Source organism: Daucus carota, chromosome 8 (genome assembly GCF_001625215.2).
Source record: "Daucus carota subsp. sativus chromosome 8, DH1 v3.0, whole genome shotgun sequence".
NCBI classification, from domain to species: domain Eukaryota; kingdom Viridiplantae; phylum Streptophyta; class Magnoliopsida; order Apiales; family Apiaceae; genus Daucus; species Daucus carota.
In genome coordinates, this window is record NC_030388.2 from 32,994,523 (window position 1) to 33,011,304 (window position 16,782).

The following is a 16,782-nucleotide window of genomic DNA, read 5'->3' on the forward strand; positions in this document are numbered from 1 at the left end:
ATCTGCTATGGAAATAACATTTCTTTTTAAAGTATGGTTTTGTTTTTTTTATAAAAATAAAGATTTATTTATAAAAAATATTAATATTATATATTTCTTTTTAAAGTATGCCTTTGTTTTTTTTAGCAAATAACAGATATAAAATACATACTTAATATTTATATCTAAACTTTTTGTTTTAATATATATATATATATATTTTAAAAATAAATTCTAAAATCATAAAAAAAATGTATGTCCAAAACAACCATTACTAGATGTAATGAAGAGGAAGCAAAGCCGGCTATGTCAGAAAGTCCACTAGCAGTACCACTTACTTATTTTATAATCTATTCTATTTCATGTGATGATAATCTTGTGAATCTTGCAAGTGTCTCCCAATCTCAATCCTCACTTTGCTTCGTCGTTCATGGAATAAACCTTATCTTCTGCATCACCTCTCTCTATTCACAACAAGAAGAAAGAATCCATGGATTCTTCTGATTTTTTTTGCAAGATTATATGACAGAACTGATTGATATATTGATATAGGTTTGTACGAGTGAAATGGGTTGTTTTCCATGTTTTGATTCAAAGGAAGAGGAGTCATTGAATCCTCAAAAACACTCAAATCATCACAAAGAGACTCATACTCATCCTGCACTCTCCAACAACATTTCCAGATTAGCTTCTGGTTAGTTACTTTGTTTCCTTGTCTTTTTGTTGCTTTTCTTGAGCTTGTGTTGTTTGCTTGTGTATGTACATGTATTCCATTCATTCATTCGATCTGGTTTTTTTTTTTGTTTTTTGTTTTTTGTTTTTGCTGAACTTTTCCATTCATTTTAATGGATCAACCTATCAGATTAACTTTTCTCTCACTATGGTGTAAGACCCTGTTCCGTTTTTGACTGATAGTTATATCTGACTAAAGTGGTTTCTGTTTCTTTAGCTGGTAAAGAGTTTTGAGCTATCAAATTTTATTATTTCAGACTTGGGTTGACTGAGTTGGTTCTTGGGATGTGTTAGTTTTGCTAAGCTCGTTATTTGATATTCGGAGATATGTTGCTGTAATTTGGACAGGCCTGACTTTGTCATCCGCGATTATATTGCAATTTTAGAGAAAGATCGTTTTTTTTAAACGTTGAAATGTGGATCTATACTGCTTATGTGTTGAAACTTGCAGGAGCAGATAGGTTTAAGTCTAGAAGCAATGTTGGTGGAAAGAGGGAACAACCAGGTCTCAAGGAACTAGCTGACGCTCAAATTGCAGCACAGACATTTACTTTTCGCGAGCTTGCCGCTGCAACAAATAATTTCAGGCCCGAGTCCTTCATAGGGGAAGGTGGATTCGGCCGTGTTTACAAAGGAAGGCTTCAAACCACCGGTCAGGTAAACTGTCTTTTTACCGTAATAGATAGTTAAGGAAACATTTTACCGTAATAGATAGTTAAGGAAACATGACTGTAATTCTGTGAATGTCTTATACTTATAGTCAGTTTATATGCATCGTCAAACATTTTGTGCCATCAATAGCCCGTCTATTTGAATTACGTTCACATAATTGTTATCGCCCTTGAACTGTATGATCAAACAAAATAGTTTGAGTCCTCTTTCCCCAATTTCATTTCCTTTCTCCTTGATGGCTCTCTTCTTTAAGCAGGTGCACTTACTTTCAGTAATGCCGCTTGTACTGTTTACTTTGTTAGCCATTAAAAAAAATCAGATAATTAGTTGTACGTGCTGTCATAATCTTCTTTTTCTCATTCATGTTTAATAAATTTAGAAGCTTTGCTACAAGAAATATAAATTTCAGAGTATAAAGGCATTTATACATAATGAAATGCTTTAGTCCTAAGTTCAATGTTAAGTCAGTGACTTTAGTAGTTAAGTAATGAACTCGGATGCCCTTTTATTATGTCTGGACTTTTAGAAGATTATATATATTCTTTGTGCACTTTAGACCTATGATCCATAAAACATTTCATCAGCTTTTCTCATATGAGTATCTCAACCAATTTAAAGATCAAGATGGGAATATATATAGCAACATTGGAAGTGCATATAATATGAAGTGCAAACTATTCTGATCATATCTTACAGGGACTTCTTTATGTTAATGTTACTAGTATGTTCTGCTTAGACATTTTAGTAGATAATGTTGCATTTGATGTGGATCTCACTATTCTTCTTTTGGTGCCAACTAGATGTAAGGCTGGAAATATAATCTGAGATATCAGGTTGAAGAGAATCTGACTAATTAGTAAACGAACAGAACACCGTGTCGAATCTCACCACTCTTATATTCGTCCGCGTCAGAAAGTTTGAATAATTGAAGAGTACTCGTGTATAGCATGACAAAACTGACATGAAACCGACTCGAATAAGTACGAATTAGGGTCAAGGTTTTTATATTTCGGGTCGGGTTTGGTAATTTTTTACCCGAAAAACTCGGGTCGGGTTCGGGTTGACCTCGTGTACCTGAACCCAACCTGAAATTTTGTTTCATATAATACAGAGTAAACTGCACTCTATGCACTTACACTTTGTATTTAATTTATATGTGGCTAGTGCTTGAGGATTAACTTAGGGAATTGCTTAAAAATTTATAAAAGTAAAGTAAAATAATAAATGCAATTCGTATTAAAATTAGTTCTCGAAAAATATATGTATTTTCTTGAATTTTTTGAAAAGCCACATTCACATGAATATAAAACCTTGGTGCTTGGTTTACACTAATCAGGGTGGAAATTAGTTGTTTTTTCCTCAAATGTATCTTTTCTGAGAGAATCGTGATTGTGCTAAACAGGTTGTAGCTGTAAAACAATTGGATAGAGATGGACTTCAGGGCAACAGAGAATTTCTTGTTGAAGTTCTGATGCTTAGCCTTCTGCACCACTCCAACCTTGTCAATTTGATTGGATACTGTGCTGATGGGGATCAACGGCTTCTAGTTTACGAGTTTATGCCATTGGGATCACTGGAAGACCACCTTCATGGTAAAACTTTCGAAGTAGATTAATATTTCTTCTTTCCAGGTTTTTTCAAAATTATGTTGGAGGGAATATGTAATGTAAGACGCTGTTTGTTTGATATAAGAATGATATATTTTAAATAAATTGTGCTCGGAATTGGTGTTTTGCACTTTTAAGTGCTATTATGGACTATGATACATGTGATCAATATAAAATATCACCCCGGTAGAAGCATAAATTTTAAGTTTAACTTCATTATGCAGCTTTTTCATAGTTGTTTCGTGTTCTACAGTAAATTTCGAGGAACAAGATAAGGAAAAACCACACTTTCTAAATCTTAGTACACTCACTGATTCACTGCTCAGTACTTCTATAAGTCGGTTGATACTTGATAGTAGTGCCCTCCCCTTTTTACAGCCCAAGGATAGATTAAAAGGGGGGGGTAGGAATATATACAGGTTTGAAACTCTGCATATACTTGTTATGAGAAATCACCTCGTTCTGCTATCTATTGTGTGCGAAGAGATTATTCCCTTCCATATTATGAGTAATTCAGGTCACCTGCCATGCTAAACCTTATTTACATATCCTAATTTTTTGTGGCAGATCTTCCGCCAGATAAAGAACCTCTAGACTGGAACACGCGAATGAAGATTGCGGCAGGTGCAGCCAAAGGTTTAGAGTTTCTCCATGACAAGGCCAGTCCTCCAGTTATCTACAGGGACTTCAAATCATCCAATATTTTATTAGAGGAAGAATTTCACCCAAAGCTTTCTGACTTTGGACTTGCAAAGCTTGGACCTACCGGAGATAAGTCTCATGTTTCTACTAGGGTGATGGGAACCTACGGTTACTGTGCTCCTGAGTATGCCATGACTGGACAATTGACAGTGAAATCTGATGTCTACAGTTTCGGTGTAGTATTCTTGGAGCTTATAACTGGACGTAAAGCAATTGACAGTACTCAACCACAAGGACAACAGAACCTTGTCACATGGGTAATCCATGTAGCCTAGTCTTTTTAGTTACCTAGTCGAGCTCTCGGTACTGGAGGATGTTAACTTGTTGTCGATGTTATGTATCTGCAGGCAAGACCTTTGTTCAATGACCGCAGAAGGTTTGCAAAATTGGCTGACCCAAGGCTTCAAGGTCAGTATCCAATGCGAGGGCTATACCAGGCTCTAGCTGTAGCATCCATGTGCATCCAAGAACAGGCTGCTGCTCGGCCTCTAATTGGGGATGTTGTAACTGCCTTATCTTATCTTGCGAACCAGGCCTATGACTCTAGCTCAGTGCCTGGACATGGCTACAGATTAAATGGAGATAGAGATGAAAAAAATAACAGAGGTAGTGGAAGATTCTTAAGGAATGATATGGGGGGAGGATCGGGCCTTAAATGGGACTTGGAAGGTTCTGAGAAAGATGACTCTCCAAAAGAAACTGCCAGGACCCTAAACCGGGACTTGGAAAGAGAACGAGCTGTTGCAGAGGCTAAGCTATGGGGAGAGAATTTAAGAGAAAAAAGAAGACAAGAAGATAATTTTGATACTAATAATGAGTAGCTGCTGTTTGCACAGTGAGAGGTGATTTTGCTAACTTTGGCTTAAACCTTTTTAATTAGATAAATCAGGGTAGAGAGAATACCCAGAAGCAAAGGTTCCGTCTTCACTCAGTAGTTATGTAAACAGAAGCAGCTTACAAGTTATATCAGCTGAAGAGGAGAAATTTTATACAGTCAAGAAACATATACGCAGCAGAAGCTGCTGATGACAAAAATCTTTTTTCTTGAGAGATACCAAATGTTACCATTTGGATTCGACTCAAGAAACAACTTGTTTAGCTCAAATTCAGCTTTAACTCGTTTATAATTTATAAATATTATGAAGATCTCACAGATGTTAAAATAAAGTTCCAAAGTGATCCAAAGCCCAGCAGGACATGAAAACTAATGAACAGGATGAGTATGCACTCCGCAGTGTATAAGATTTTAGTATGTATACAATTACACAGAGAAGTGTAGGAACTGAGTCAGTGGGTGAGATTTTGGGATTTCTATAAAATTCTGACGAAGTTAGATTAAAGGAATCAGACATTCCAGAAGGCGACATTAGATGGAGCAGTTAACCGAGAGGAATAAAGCTCGATTAATAATTCCAATCGACTAAATTTCTAATCCATACACTAAAAATACGAGATAAGAGTGTAAAAATCTAAAATTAGGTGAGCGTGAAAGAATGCACCATGCACATGAAGTCTTTTCTTCCTTTACATATGTATTTAAATTTTAAAAAATTGTTTGTCAGCTACTAATCCGTTCATTACTATATATAGTCTGCCTGCCGGCGGAGGTTTTTCCTTTTGTTAATTCTAGAGAAAGACCTGTCTGATTATTAATTCATCATCATTATTATTACAGAAATTTGAAGGAAATAAATAAGAGGCATGGCAGAGCCAAGAAACGTAAACATTGCAGATATCGATCCCTATAATCTGGATGAAGATGTTGTAGATAAATTTGCTGCTGCTGCTGCTGCGTGTTATTCAATCTCCAGTGGTCTTTGGCATTCAATCTCCTCCATCTTATTAATTTAATCGTAACTCCATTGTTCTTGAGTATGTGTTTACGTTTACATGTATAGGTTCTGAAACTGACAAGGAACAAGAGGGGGGAAACAAAAAGGGGAGAATTAAAGCTGCATCAAAAATGATGGTGATTGGACACAGAGGAAGCGGCATGAATTTGTTGCAGTCGTCTAACAAGCGTATGAAATTCATCAAGGAAAATTCCCTTGTTGCTTTAAATGCTGCTGGAAATTTCAATCTCCATTTTATTGAATTCGACGTCCAGGTCATTGAATTCTTCTTCTGCTAGATTCTAGAATAAATTTATCTGCCAACTTTGTATGTTATTCATGATAAATTGTTGGGTCTACAAGATCGCTGGTTTGATCATTGAATATATATATGTTTGTTGCTTATGCAAACATATTTCCTCCATTTTATGCCTCTTGCATTTTCCAGTTTCGATGTTTTTCTTCTTCATTTTCTTGCTGCTGAAGATTAATCACATAAAGAAGAGCACCCATTTCATTTACAGGTCACCATAGACGACTGTCCAGTCATTTTCCACGACGACTTCATCTTTACCAAAAATATGCAGGTTATTCACCAGATCATGATCTTCCATTTCTTATTAAACTTCACGCCTGTTGTCTTCTATTCATATTGTTTCCGCCATTTCAGGGTGAAATAACAGAGAAGAGAGCGACCGATCTCACTTTAGCAGAGTTTCTTTCCTATGGACCCCAAAGGGAGCCAGCAAATGTAACAAGATTTTTTTCAGGGGTGACTTGACAATCAGTTTTATACATTTCTTAGTTTGTCCTTGTGTTCTGAAAACAGGTTGGTAAGCCTCTGTTGAGAAAGATAAAAGATGGCAGAATCTTTGAGTGGAAGGTCGAAACGGATGATCATCTTTGTACATTGCAACAAGTGTTTCAGGATGTTACTCATTCTTTAGGGTTCAATATTGAACTCAAGTTTGACAACAAGATAGTCTACAAGGAACACGAACTCGTTCGTGTTATACAACTAGTTCTTGAGGTTCACCAGCTGCTTCCTGTTTCTAGCCTAATGTTGATCGCGGAACTTAAGTTTGAGTTTATTGTCAGTAATGTCAATTGTACTCTGTTATGAATGGACCAGGTGGTATTCAGGTCTGCCGAAGAAAGGCCCATAATATTCTCGAGTTTTCAACCCGATGCTGCCCTGTTGTTGAGGAAACTCCAAACTTCCTACCCCGTAAGTACATATATCAGATGATCAATGAGTAGCAGCTACAGTTTCTAAATACAAGTTACAAGCGCCCCGTAATTACGTTCAATTATTGGTAACAAATATTCTTGTTGCTTTATGTAATTAAAATCCTAGGTTTTGTTTATCACTAATGGAGGATCTGAAATATATGCTGATACAAGGAGAAACTCTCTGGATGAGGCCATAAAGTTATGCCGGGAACACAACTTAGATGGTATTGTTTCAGAAGTCAGAGCCGTCTTAAGAAATCCAGGAGTAGTCACTGAAATCAAGGACAATTCCAAGCTCTCTCTCATAACCTATGGTCAACTAAAGTAAAATATCCTTTAGCTATTCATACTTAGAAAAAGTGTTGTAAAAATCAGTTAACTGAGTCTGCGTCTGAGTTCTACTGACTACTTGGACGTTAAAAACGACTAGTCGAACAGATTTCTGATTTTTATAAACTTGGTTACAAACTTAGTAACATCTATGATGCATTTATAATCTAAAACCTTGACTACATTGCTGCAGTAACGTGTCAAAGGTGGTTTACGTGCAACATTTGATGGGCGTGGATGGCGTGATTGTGGACCTAATTGAGGACATCACGACGGCAGTTGCAGAATTCAGTAACTCAGTTGAGGAGAGTCGAGGAAACTTGAAGGAGGATAATGTACAGAACAAAATGACACGATATTGAAATAAAATTTGAGCAACTCCAACCGGAAAAAAATCTTCTTCTTCTTTTTTTTTTTGACAAAGGAAAAAAATCTTTAATTAAAAAGTGAATTGGCACACCGAAAATAACAAATATAGGCAATCTGCTAAAAATACCGCACTTCAATCATACTATCCCGGATTCCCTTGTCTATAATTATAGTCAACTTTGATGAATGATTTATATTTGTCGAACCTCTATATACATGTAAGAAATGTGTTGAAAAATTACACATTATTTATTACTCCCTCCGTCCCACCGGGTTGTTAACGTTCACTGTTTGCACGCATTTTGAGACTCTTATAAAGTATAGTTCTATAATGTTTTTTTAATTTATTTTTTTTCTGAATAAAAGTTTAAACATCAAACTTTTATTCAGAATTTTTTTTTATAAAAAAAAACCTCATGCAACTATATTTTATAGAGGTCTTAAAAAGCGTGCCAAAAAGTGATGTTAACAATCCAACGGGACGGAGGGAGTATCATGTTGAAGTGAGAATTTTATTTATAATAATCTAAAATATTAATGATAGGGTATATATTTACAAATATTCTAGATGATTTTATTCTCATATTTATTATATTTTGTATCGAATTGGATATTTATTTAATAGATTTTTATGTTTTATTGTAGGAAGCATGGAGTTCCTAAATTTCGAAGGAATTGGAATAAAGAGCTTAATTTGGAGATTAAATTGAAGGAAATTCAGATTTATTGGATTGCTTGCACTTGAATCACTGTTTGAGCCATATCTTGGGTTCTAGAAGTCAGAATTGGGTGATCTTACAGCCCACGCGAAGCTTAGATAATTTTCTTTTATTCAAAGGTGGTCCAATATCCAAAATCCAACTGGAAAAGCCCAGAAACAGGGCAGAAAACAGAGCTGCGAATTTTCCTTAGAGAAACCAATTCTGTTTGGTAAACTGATTTGTATTTCCTCATAAGCATTAAAATCATATATATTTATACAGACATACATTAGATAGAGAGAATGGTATTGTATAATTAGGTTAGGTTAAAACACTTTGTCTTTTCTTCAAGACTTCGGGATTGAAGAATTCATTGTAATATCCATCTTTATTTTCTTTTATATTTATTATGCTAGAGTAGATTTTATTCTAGAATTGAGTTTAACCCTAGTTGTGGTTGATGCATGATTTTCGATGATCTCTAGTTGATGAGGTTATTTGCTCTTGCTTATTGAGTTGTGCTGATTAACAATAACATGTCAGACGTTACGTGATTATGTTTATTGTTTGAACCGATATCTATCTAACATCGGAAGTTGGATTTAGATGGTTGTGATTTATCCAACAAGGACATGAACTTCTCCATGGAAATAGGTAGAAGGAATTGTTTGGAAGTTAGAATGCTGTGTTTAATGTCTCTAAACTGCATGATACCATGGAAATAAGTTTGATTGTATTTTAGAGAAGCCATTAATACTCGGAAGAGGTTATTGGTATTTTATAGGACGCATCTTTCCTCTTGGGTAATATATCTGATTGATTGGGGGAGAAAATCATAATTGCATTAATTCATGCTAGTGGGGACACTTGATTCTAGATATTTTTAGTTAACTATTTTTTAGATTTTATTTGTATTAGTTTAATAATCTCAATATTTTATTGTGTTACTTGGTTAGTTGGATTGAATCAGTAATAACTAGTGATTGATACGTTTGTCTCTGTGGGAACGACTCTGACTTACCCTACTACATAGTTAGGAGGTTTGTTAGATATCTATACTATACTATAATAAGCCAACATGGGTATAATTTGTAGTCCTAGGTTTTAGTTATATTTTTTGGTTTGGTACTCTCCTTTTGGTACTACAACTCTACAAATGTGAAGTATATTAGTCTTACATTGTTAAACAGTTTCAAATACTAAAAACACTCCTAACAATCCATTATCATATAATATTTCATTAAAAAATTTATAATGATGTTATATAAAAATTATAAATATATAATTTTGAATATTTTCTTTTAACAAGAACCTTCATATAACTCTTTTTAACTTTAATGTCTTCTAAACATCACATAACCCTTTCTAACTCTAATCTTAAAAGTTTCCGTTGTCAAAAAATCAAGATTACAGAATTATGTTGAAATTCAATTGATTAGATTACTGAATCTTTCAAATGTATGACAAGATCGTCAATGTTCGGAAAAGATTTGAATTTTCTGATTTTTTTTAATTATTAAATCTACATGTACTAAATTCAGATTAAATGTACTATATGCAGTGTTCTAAAAATCCCCGATTTAACCGATTAATCCCCTGCAAGGTCGGCCACCGATTCGATTTTTGAAATCCGATTAATCCTTATATATATTTTTTAATCGAAGCATGTATGATAAATTATTAAAATTAAAATACTATATTACTTTAAAAATGAATAATTATAGAGTTTATGAATATAATAAATATATTAGTTACTAAATAGCTAATATAATAATAACTAAATATTAAATAATATATTAATAATAAAATAAATCCGATTTTCAGTCCGATTAATCCCCGATTTTCGATTAATCCCTGAATCGGTAGTTCAACCGATTAGGTCCGATTCCTGATTTCTGTAATACTGATTATGTGTGTGTGTGTGTGTCAGGGTTTGTCCATTTTCAAGTAATCGGGAGAAAATACAGTCAGTCGAATAATATAATTTAATTAAATTCAATCTATTAATATTAAAATACTAATAAAATGATGTTAAAATTTAAATAATAAATAATAAATTACGAACTATATACCCGCCCGTGCTTCGCACGGGTTAAAGGCTAGTATTTATTATTTGATAGGCACGCGACAGCCTTGTCAATTAAAAACATATTATTTTAACTCAATACCGCAAAAATTATTCGTCTTCGGAAAGAATTTTATTCGGATGCATATAATAAGGTTATTAAGTCGGGTGCTCTTGAGGCCTGTTACCGAGATAAGACAGAGATAAGGTGTGGCCAAATTTTACCCCGAGTTACGGGAGGCAATACTAGTCTCTTTAGTACTAATCTGCAGCTTCTCACTTTCTTCTATCCGTTGTTCCATCAGACTAATTTCAGTGGGCGATAATTTACTGCCCTCATCTGTAATTGCTGGCCGCTGTTTACCTCCAGAGCTCCCTAAATTATCCAAACTGCTATTACCTTGCTTCTCTTTTATAATCACATATCTTAACAGAATGAAACTGAAACTTTGCGGCTTTACTTTTTTTTTTTTTTTCCCTGTCTGCTGATCAGTTCCTCTGGACTCCACCGTTTTCTCTTACCCTTCCTTTGCACTACAGTAAAACTATCCTGCTGATCCTTATTATCATTGACCCCCTCCGCTATTCTCCTTAAGCATGTTTCTTTCTTGATATCTCAGACCTGGCAGAATAGGACAAACATGAATCGACTGTCAGAATTTCGAACATATAGTGCATTAGTGCACCAGGTTGGACGTCACGGGTATTCCACCTTCAAACACACGTCAACAGGAATGAATACAAATAAATCATCCAATAACTCACACTTTGCATCAACCTCAACAAGTAATCTAGTGAAGCTCAGCCTTCCATTTGCATCTCTATACATTTTCTCAGCCGTTCACCGAGTTGGGAAGCTTTTGATGTGTGCAATCTTCTGAATAAATAATTATATGTGCTTGTACCGTAGTTCACCAACTTCCTGTAAGGTTGTAACTCGGTTTAAAGTTTGGGCACAACTGTAGAATTAATGACACAATCATAGAATTAACGGCACAATTTAACGGGGCTTAAAGGGAGCCACACTTTTAAATAGCGGAGACAAGAGCACATTTATTATAAGGACTAATGCTGACACTGATGTCTGGTGGTTATCTGGGGTTACTATCTAGTATGACCACATGTTTTATTCATCGCATATATATATATATCAAGTAAACCAGTTTTATCAACATCGAAAAGGTCATTCCACCAAAAAATATCTTCAAATTATTAGGCAATACCCCTACCATCATATAATTTTATACTACACAGATTACGATCTTCATAATGTCAACAATAATATTACAAATATCAACAGGTAGCACAAATCTGCCAAACAAATAAAACACACTCGTACAAACCCAAAATGACATATTAGTACACAAATTTTAGTAACACAACTACACAAGAACACATATGAACAAAGAAAGACTCAAACAAAAACCTATTTACAGTAACAGAGCTATCATAAACAAAACCCTAATATTCATGTTAAACAGAATCTGTTTTACTTTGCATGAAATATAAAAAGCAGATTTTACCATATAGACAATGTCTCTTATTTGTATACTTCAGCATCTCCTATAGACCTCACAAATTAGGTCATATTCTTCTCCTTCCATACAAATTAGAGGTTAATTTAAGGGTTGAAGGTGGGAGGCAGAGTAAAAATAAGAGAAGTGGAGGGAAACTGGAATTGTATGTTATGTAATGGAAAGTGATTAAAAGACCATTTTGACCTCCATTTTTAAAATATAAAAATGTTGTCAGTCCTGTTAAACATGGAATTCCCTAAACTGCTTAGTTTGGCTGTTTTATTGTGGAACCGGATACTACAGCCACCAGCCTGAAAAAAAAAAAGAAGCTCAAGTCATCAAACTGCATTTACTCTTAACATGCGAAGAACACAGAGAAATAAGATCCAGAAGGATAAAGCTATAGCAGTTTTGACATTGCAGCATGTGAGGGATAGCATTTGCTACCCAAGGGCCTCCTCTTCCTTTCTTCTTCTAACCGTCTTCAATTCTTTATCATCTCATGGTCTTACTGGTCCACTATGGTCGGACCACTGATGTCAAAATGTCAGTATGATCTTCCACTATGTGATCTGAATCTTGAAAGTACCATTATAATATTGCGTTGCATAATAGGCTTGTGAACCAAGGCATCTGTATCAGATGCACAATCATCACAAAGCACTTTCTCTAAGCTGTCCAAAATTTTTGTAGCCTGCAACAAATTCCAGAGTTGTATACTTATCAGCGATCACACCACTAGATGCACAATACTATTAACGTTTAACAAACATTTTACCAGTACAATTTTAAAGAAACCAGTTGTACAGAATTTATGCAAACTTGGAGCCATAATTGTTCGTCACTTCTTACAAAAGCCGACATGTTTTACCTGACTATAATTCAATATCCACTGATGAAACTGATACCAGTAATGGCACTTAAATTCACCATAAACTTAAACTTGAAAGCTAGCAATAGACAACAGTTGAACATAATTTGAAATGAGATTCCACAGTACATAGGTCACCATGCAAATAGAAATATCAACATAAAACTTAAAAGTACGAGATCATATATATGACAATAGAATTTGATGATTTACCCTACTCTTCAAAGTTTAAATATGATTCTTCTGTATGTAGTGTACCCGGCAAAATTGGGAGTGTACTGGCTGTAAATGATCGTTGACAGATGGATCAAATAGCCAGTCTAAAATATCTCTCTACTTTACTACCTCCTCTGTATTATCAGTAGATTCTAGCAAAGTGTAAAGTGGTAACCGTATCTTACTTAAAGTTTGAAACTCAATACATCCGAATCGAGAGAAGAATGAACGAATTCTTGAAAGGAAGGAACAGAAAAATAGCAAGTATATTCTTGATTAAAGCCAACACAATCCCAATACATATTTCATAAATAACAAATTGATGAAAATAATGACATTGGCTAGTAGCTTTATCACAGGTCTGTCCACAGTTACGCTGTATACCTTCTCGTGCCAATGTAGAGAAATGAAACTGCAGTAAATTTGTTCTTTTATTTACAAGTATCATTCTGCGGGCTTGGCTAGCACAGAAGCTAATTTGCCAATCTAATATGATCACCAGTAGTCACCACACGAACATTCCCCTGATTTGAAGTGATGAAATCTATTGGAGTCTCTAACAACAATTTCACGTCCTGTAATGCCTGATACATGCTTTGCGAAGTCATGGCAATCTTTACAAGCGCGTAGATTCTTATAAATCATAATAGCTGTGTCAATTGGAGTTGAGATAAGGCCATAAGCTATTGCAAGTCTCTCACTGTGGTCAAGAAGTTGCTCATTTCGCTCAGGCAATTTGTCACCTACATCGTCCTCATTCAGTATTACATGTTCATTCTTTGTTCTTGGGACCTTCAGTTCATTCAATTTCGAGTATATAGCTTCTGTTTGAGGATGGTATTTATCACCCACGATGAAGCGGTGTACTTGTCCTTTGATGGTAATCCAACTACAACCAACCTCCTTCTGTAAGTCCCTCTCAGCCATCCTCCTCCTAACATCTGCTGCTTCCTTCAATTTACCAGATGATACATACAAGTTGAACATAAGAATATAAGCAGCAATGTCTTCCGGGTCCAGTTGAAGAAGCTCCTCTGCTGCAATTTTCCCAAGCTCAAAATTGCAGTGAACAGAACACCCACCCAGTAAACATTTCCAACTCATTGAATCAGGCTGAAACGGCATTGTTTTTATCAGTTGATATGCTTTGTCTAGTAGGCCGGCACGAGCATATATGTCAATCATACAATCATAGTGATCAACAGTCGGCTCTACACCATATGTGCTACTCATGGCTTTTAGATACTGCTCAGCTTCTCTGACTAGACCAGAATGACTACAAGCAGTCAAAAGTGCTATAAATGTAACAGCATTTGGCCCAACACCGCAAGCTTGCATTCTTCTGAAAAACCTAAGAGCTTCAGAAGCATGACCATGGCATGCACAACCTGCAATTATAGCAGTCCAAGCCACAACATCTGGTTGAACTATTGATTCAAAGACCTGATAAGCATAATCTAACCTACCGCACTTTGCATACATAGTTACCATGGCACTTTCTCCATGTAGATATGAAACTAAGCCCCTTTTTATTGCATCTCCATGCGCTTGGGTGCCTAAACTGAAATCCGCAACAGCAGAGCAACATTGCAGTATGGTGGTATACATGAAGGAATTTAAAAGAACCACATTACTCCTCCTAAGAGATGTAAAAGTTCTAATACATTCGCCGAACTCACCAATTTGGCAATAGCCTGAAATCAAAGCATGCCAGGAAACATCATTTGGCTCAATTATCCTTAAAAATGCTTTACGGCAAGATTCCATACTTGCACATTTAGCATAGAAGTCCACAAGAGGAGTTCCCACTGATACTTCTTGTTCTAACCCAGTTTTCATGATATAAGCATGAATCTGTTGTCCCATTTCCATGTCCTCCAACTGTGCGCACGCCTTAAGAGTAATTGAGAACACAAATTCATCCAACTGAGCACCAGACTCCACCATTGTAGCAAACAACCTAAAAGCATCATAATTGTTGCCACCTTGAACATAAGCTACCATCAAGCCAGTCATAGCCACAACATTCTTTTGACACATTCGATCGATGAGCAATTTGGCACCCTTAAGAAACCCACACTTTGCATACATGTTGGCAATTGCTGTTTTCATAGAATCATTGTCAGCATATCCAGCTCTAAGTACATGAGAATGTAACTGTCTGCCTACCTCCAAACAAGACGTGTTCGACAGAGACTTAAAGAGAGAAAAATATATCTGCGGGTGTAGACCGGAAAATTGCATATTCGAAAACAACAGCAGTGCATTCCTCAAATCTCCTCGTTGCGCGTACGCAGATATAATAATATCCCAGGAACTGAAAGTCTTGTCCGACATTTGATCAAACAGGTTGTGTGCATGAAAAACCCTTCCGCATTCACAATACATTCTTAAAATGCAATTGAAAACGAAGGCCGGAACATTATTATTTTCATCAGTCTTAGCCGAGAGATGAGCATGAAACAAGTTGGCATAGAATAACGATCTAGAAACGGCACAAGACTCGAAAAGGGACAAATAGGAACGATACGAAACGGCAATACCAGCTTGGTCCATTTCATGAACAAAAAGATTAGCTTCACTGAGCTTCCCTTGTTTCGCCAGCGAAACTAAATGCATGTTTTCGAGATCGCCGCCCCCATTGTTGTGTAATTTGGTTGAAGCAGTCGAAGAAGAAGGGGTGGTCTTGGTTTTGAGAGAGACCCAGGAAGGGATCATCATGCCACTGCTGTTATTATAGCTACCAGTTTTCAACTTGTTTAGAGATGCTGATACCATCACTACTTGTGAGGAATTCAATGAAATTGATAAACTTCCCGTCATCATCATCTTTTTACACAACCAGAACAAGTATCGGCACAGCTTATAGATTATTATGACAGTGTTTATAATTTGGTTCCCGGTTCCTCAGCATTGATGCCTGGGAGCCGAGCTTTTTGCGTACTTTCCAAATTTTGTGGCTGTCCGGGGAACTTCGCCCGGGAGAATCATCCGTGAGAATGTTAGTTTTCAGAGTAAATGGCAAAGTGGTGATTATAGTTTTCTGAATTTTATAATATGGTGGTTGGAATTCAAAAATTATATAATGGTGGCCGGAGTTTTTTTTAATAAAAATAAAAGAATAAATGACAAAATGGTGGAAATCCAGCCAACATTTCGTAGAATTTGAAAAATTACAGCCACTATTTTGTCGTTTACTTTTTTATTTCTTGGAGTTAACGGAGTAAAATTAGCGGAGGTTCACGGCGGCGGTTCACGGCGACCACCTTTTTAAAGGCGGAAGTAAACTCCGGCCGCAGTTTTTAGAGCAAGTCCAAGAGAAGCCTTATATCATGTCATAAATTAACATTTAGGGCATTTGATATAAAATATTGCTCCAACAATGTCCTAGTGATACTTTATATCACTAGGACAACCCTTTCAAACCCTATTTTTGAGGTACTCTCTCTCCTTGCCCTATCTTATATTTTATAATAAATTCTTACCAACACTCTCTTTCTTTTTCTTTTTTTTTCTTTTTTTGTCATAAAATGGTTGTATTATACCAAGAATGAAAGTTACAAATCCGGATGGACAGAGTTTCCTTCGTTCAAGAAGGTATATCATCTAACCGAAAGTATGTAAATGCTCCGGATGTTTAGATAACATAGCCTTTCAAGTTAGAAGAGATAACCCACAAAAAAAAGGGCCTCGTTAAAATCCCTCAAGAGTAAAACTTAGCTTAAAAGAAGTGACTTCTTACTTATAGTAAAGAAGTGAAGCAGAAGTGAGAAATAAATAAGTTGATAAAGTGTTTGGAAAAGAAGCAGAAGCTGTGAGAGAGAAGCTAGCATTCTCAGCTTCTTAAAAGTGCTTCCGCTTTTTTACACAAACGGGTCAAGAAAAGCAGAAGTCAGAAGCAGCTTCTGATTCCATAAAACAAACAGGCCCAAAAACTCAAGGGGAAAAAAAGTGCA

The 16,782-nt window shown here is 35.7% G+C and overlaps 3 protein-coding genes across 5 annotated transcripts; 2 read left to right on the plus strand and 1 right to left on the minus strand.

The window, feature by feature from the left end:
- The first annotated feature begins 272 nt into the window (after positions 1–272).
- LOC108199807 (serine/threonine-protein kinase PBS1) lies at positions 273–4,797 on the plus strand. 2 transcript variants are annotated; one of them, XM_017367787.2, is made up of 5 exons: positions 273–673; positions 1,169–1,368; positions 2,786–2,975; positions 3,558–3,949; positions 4,040–4,797. In XM_017367787.2, exons 1-5 carry the CDS (start codon positions 547–549, stop codon positions 4,511–4,513), a joined length of 1,383 nt encoding a protein of 460 aa, XP_017223276.1. In that variant the 5' UTR covers positions 273–546; the 3' UTR covers positions 4,514–4,797. The 2 variants fall into 2 exon arrangements, with proteins under 2 accessions (XP_017223276.1, XP_017223275.1); XM_017367786.2 differs by having other exon boundaries at positions 274–673; positions 1,163–1,368.
- A 570-nt stretch (positions 4,798–5,367) lies between these two features.
- Positions 5,368–8,558, plus strand: LOC108199808 (glycerophosphodiester phosphodiesterase GDPD3). Of its 2 annotated transcripts, XM_017367790.2 has the most exons (9): positions 5,368–5,505; positions 5,591–5,799; positions 6,049–6,111; positions 6,195–6,275; positions 6,354–6,554; positions 6,657–6,752; positions 6,882–7,081; positions 7,281–7,422; positions 8,102–8,558. In XM_017367790.2, the coding sequence occupies exons 1-9, from the start codon at positions 5,394–5,396 to the stop codon at positions 8,117–8,119; spliced, it is 1,122 nt and encodes a 373-aa protein (XP_017223279.1). In that variant the 5' UTR covers positions 5,368–5,393; the 3' UTR covers positions 8,120–8,558. The 2 variants fall into 2 exon arrangements, with proteins under 2 accessions (XP_017223279.1, XP_017223278.1); XM_017367789.2 differs by lacking the exon at positions 8,102–8,558 and having other exon boundaries at positions 7,281–8,014.
- A 4,524-nt stretch (positions 8,559–13,082) lies between these two features.
- Positions 13,083–15,864, minus strand: LOC108197207 (pentatricopeptide repeat-containing protein At5g13270, chloroplastic). The gene has a single exon (XM_017364757.2). It carries the CDS (start codon positions 15,653–15,655, stop codon positions 13,322–13,324), a length of 2,334 nt encoding a protein of 777 aa, XP_017220246.1. The 5' UTR covers positions 15,656–15,864; the 3' UTR covers positions 13,083–13,321.
- Between the last annotated feature and the right edge of the window lie 918 nt (positions 15,865–16,782).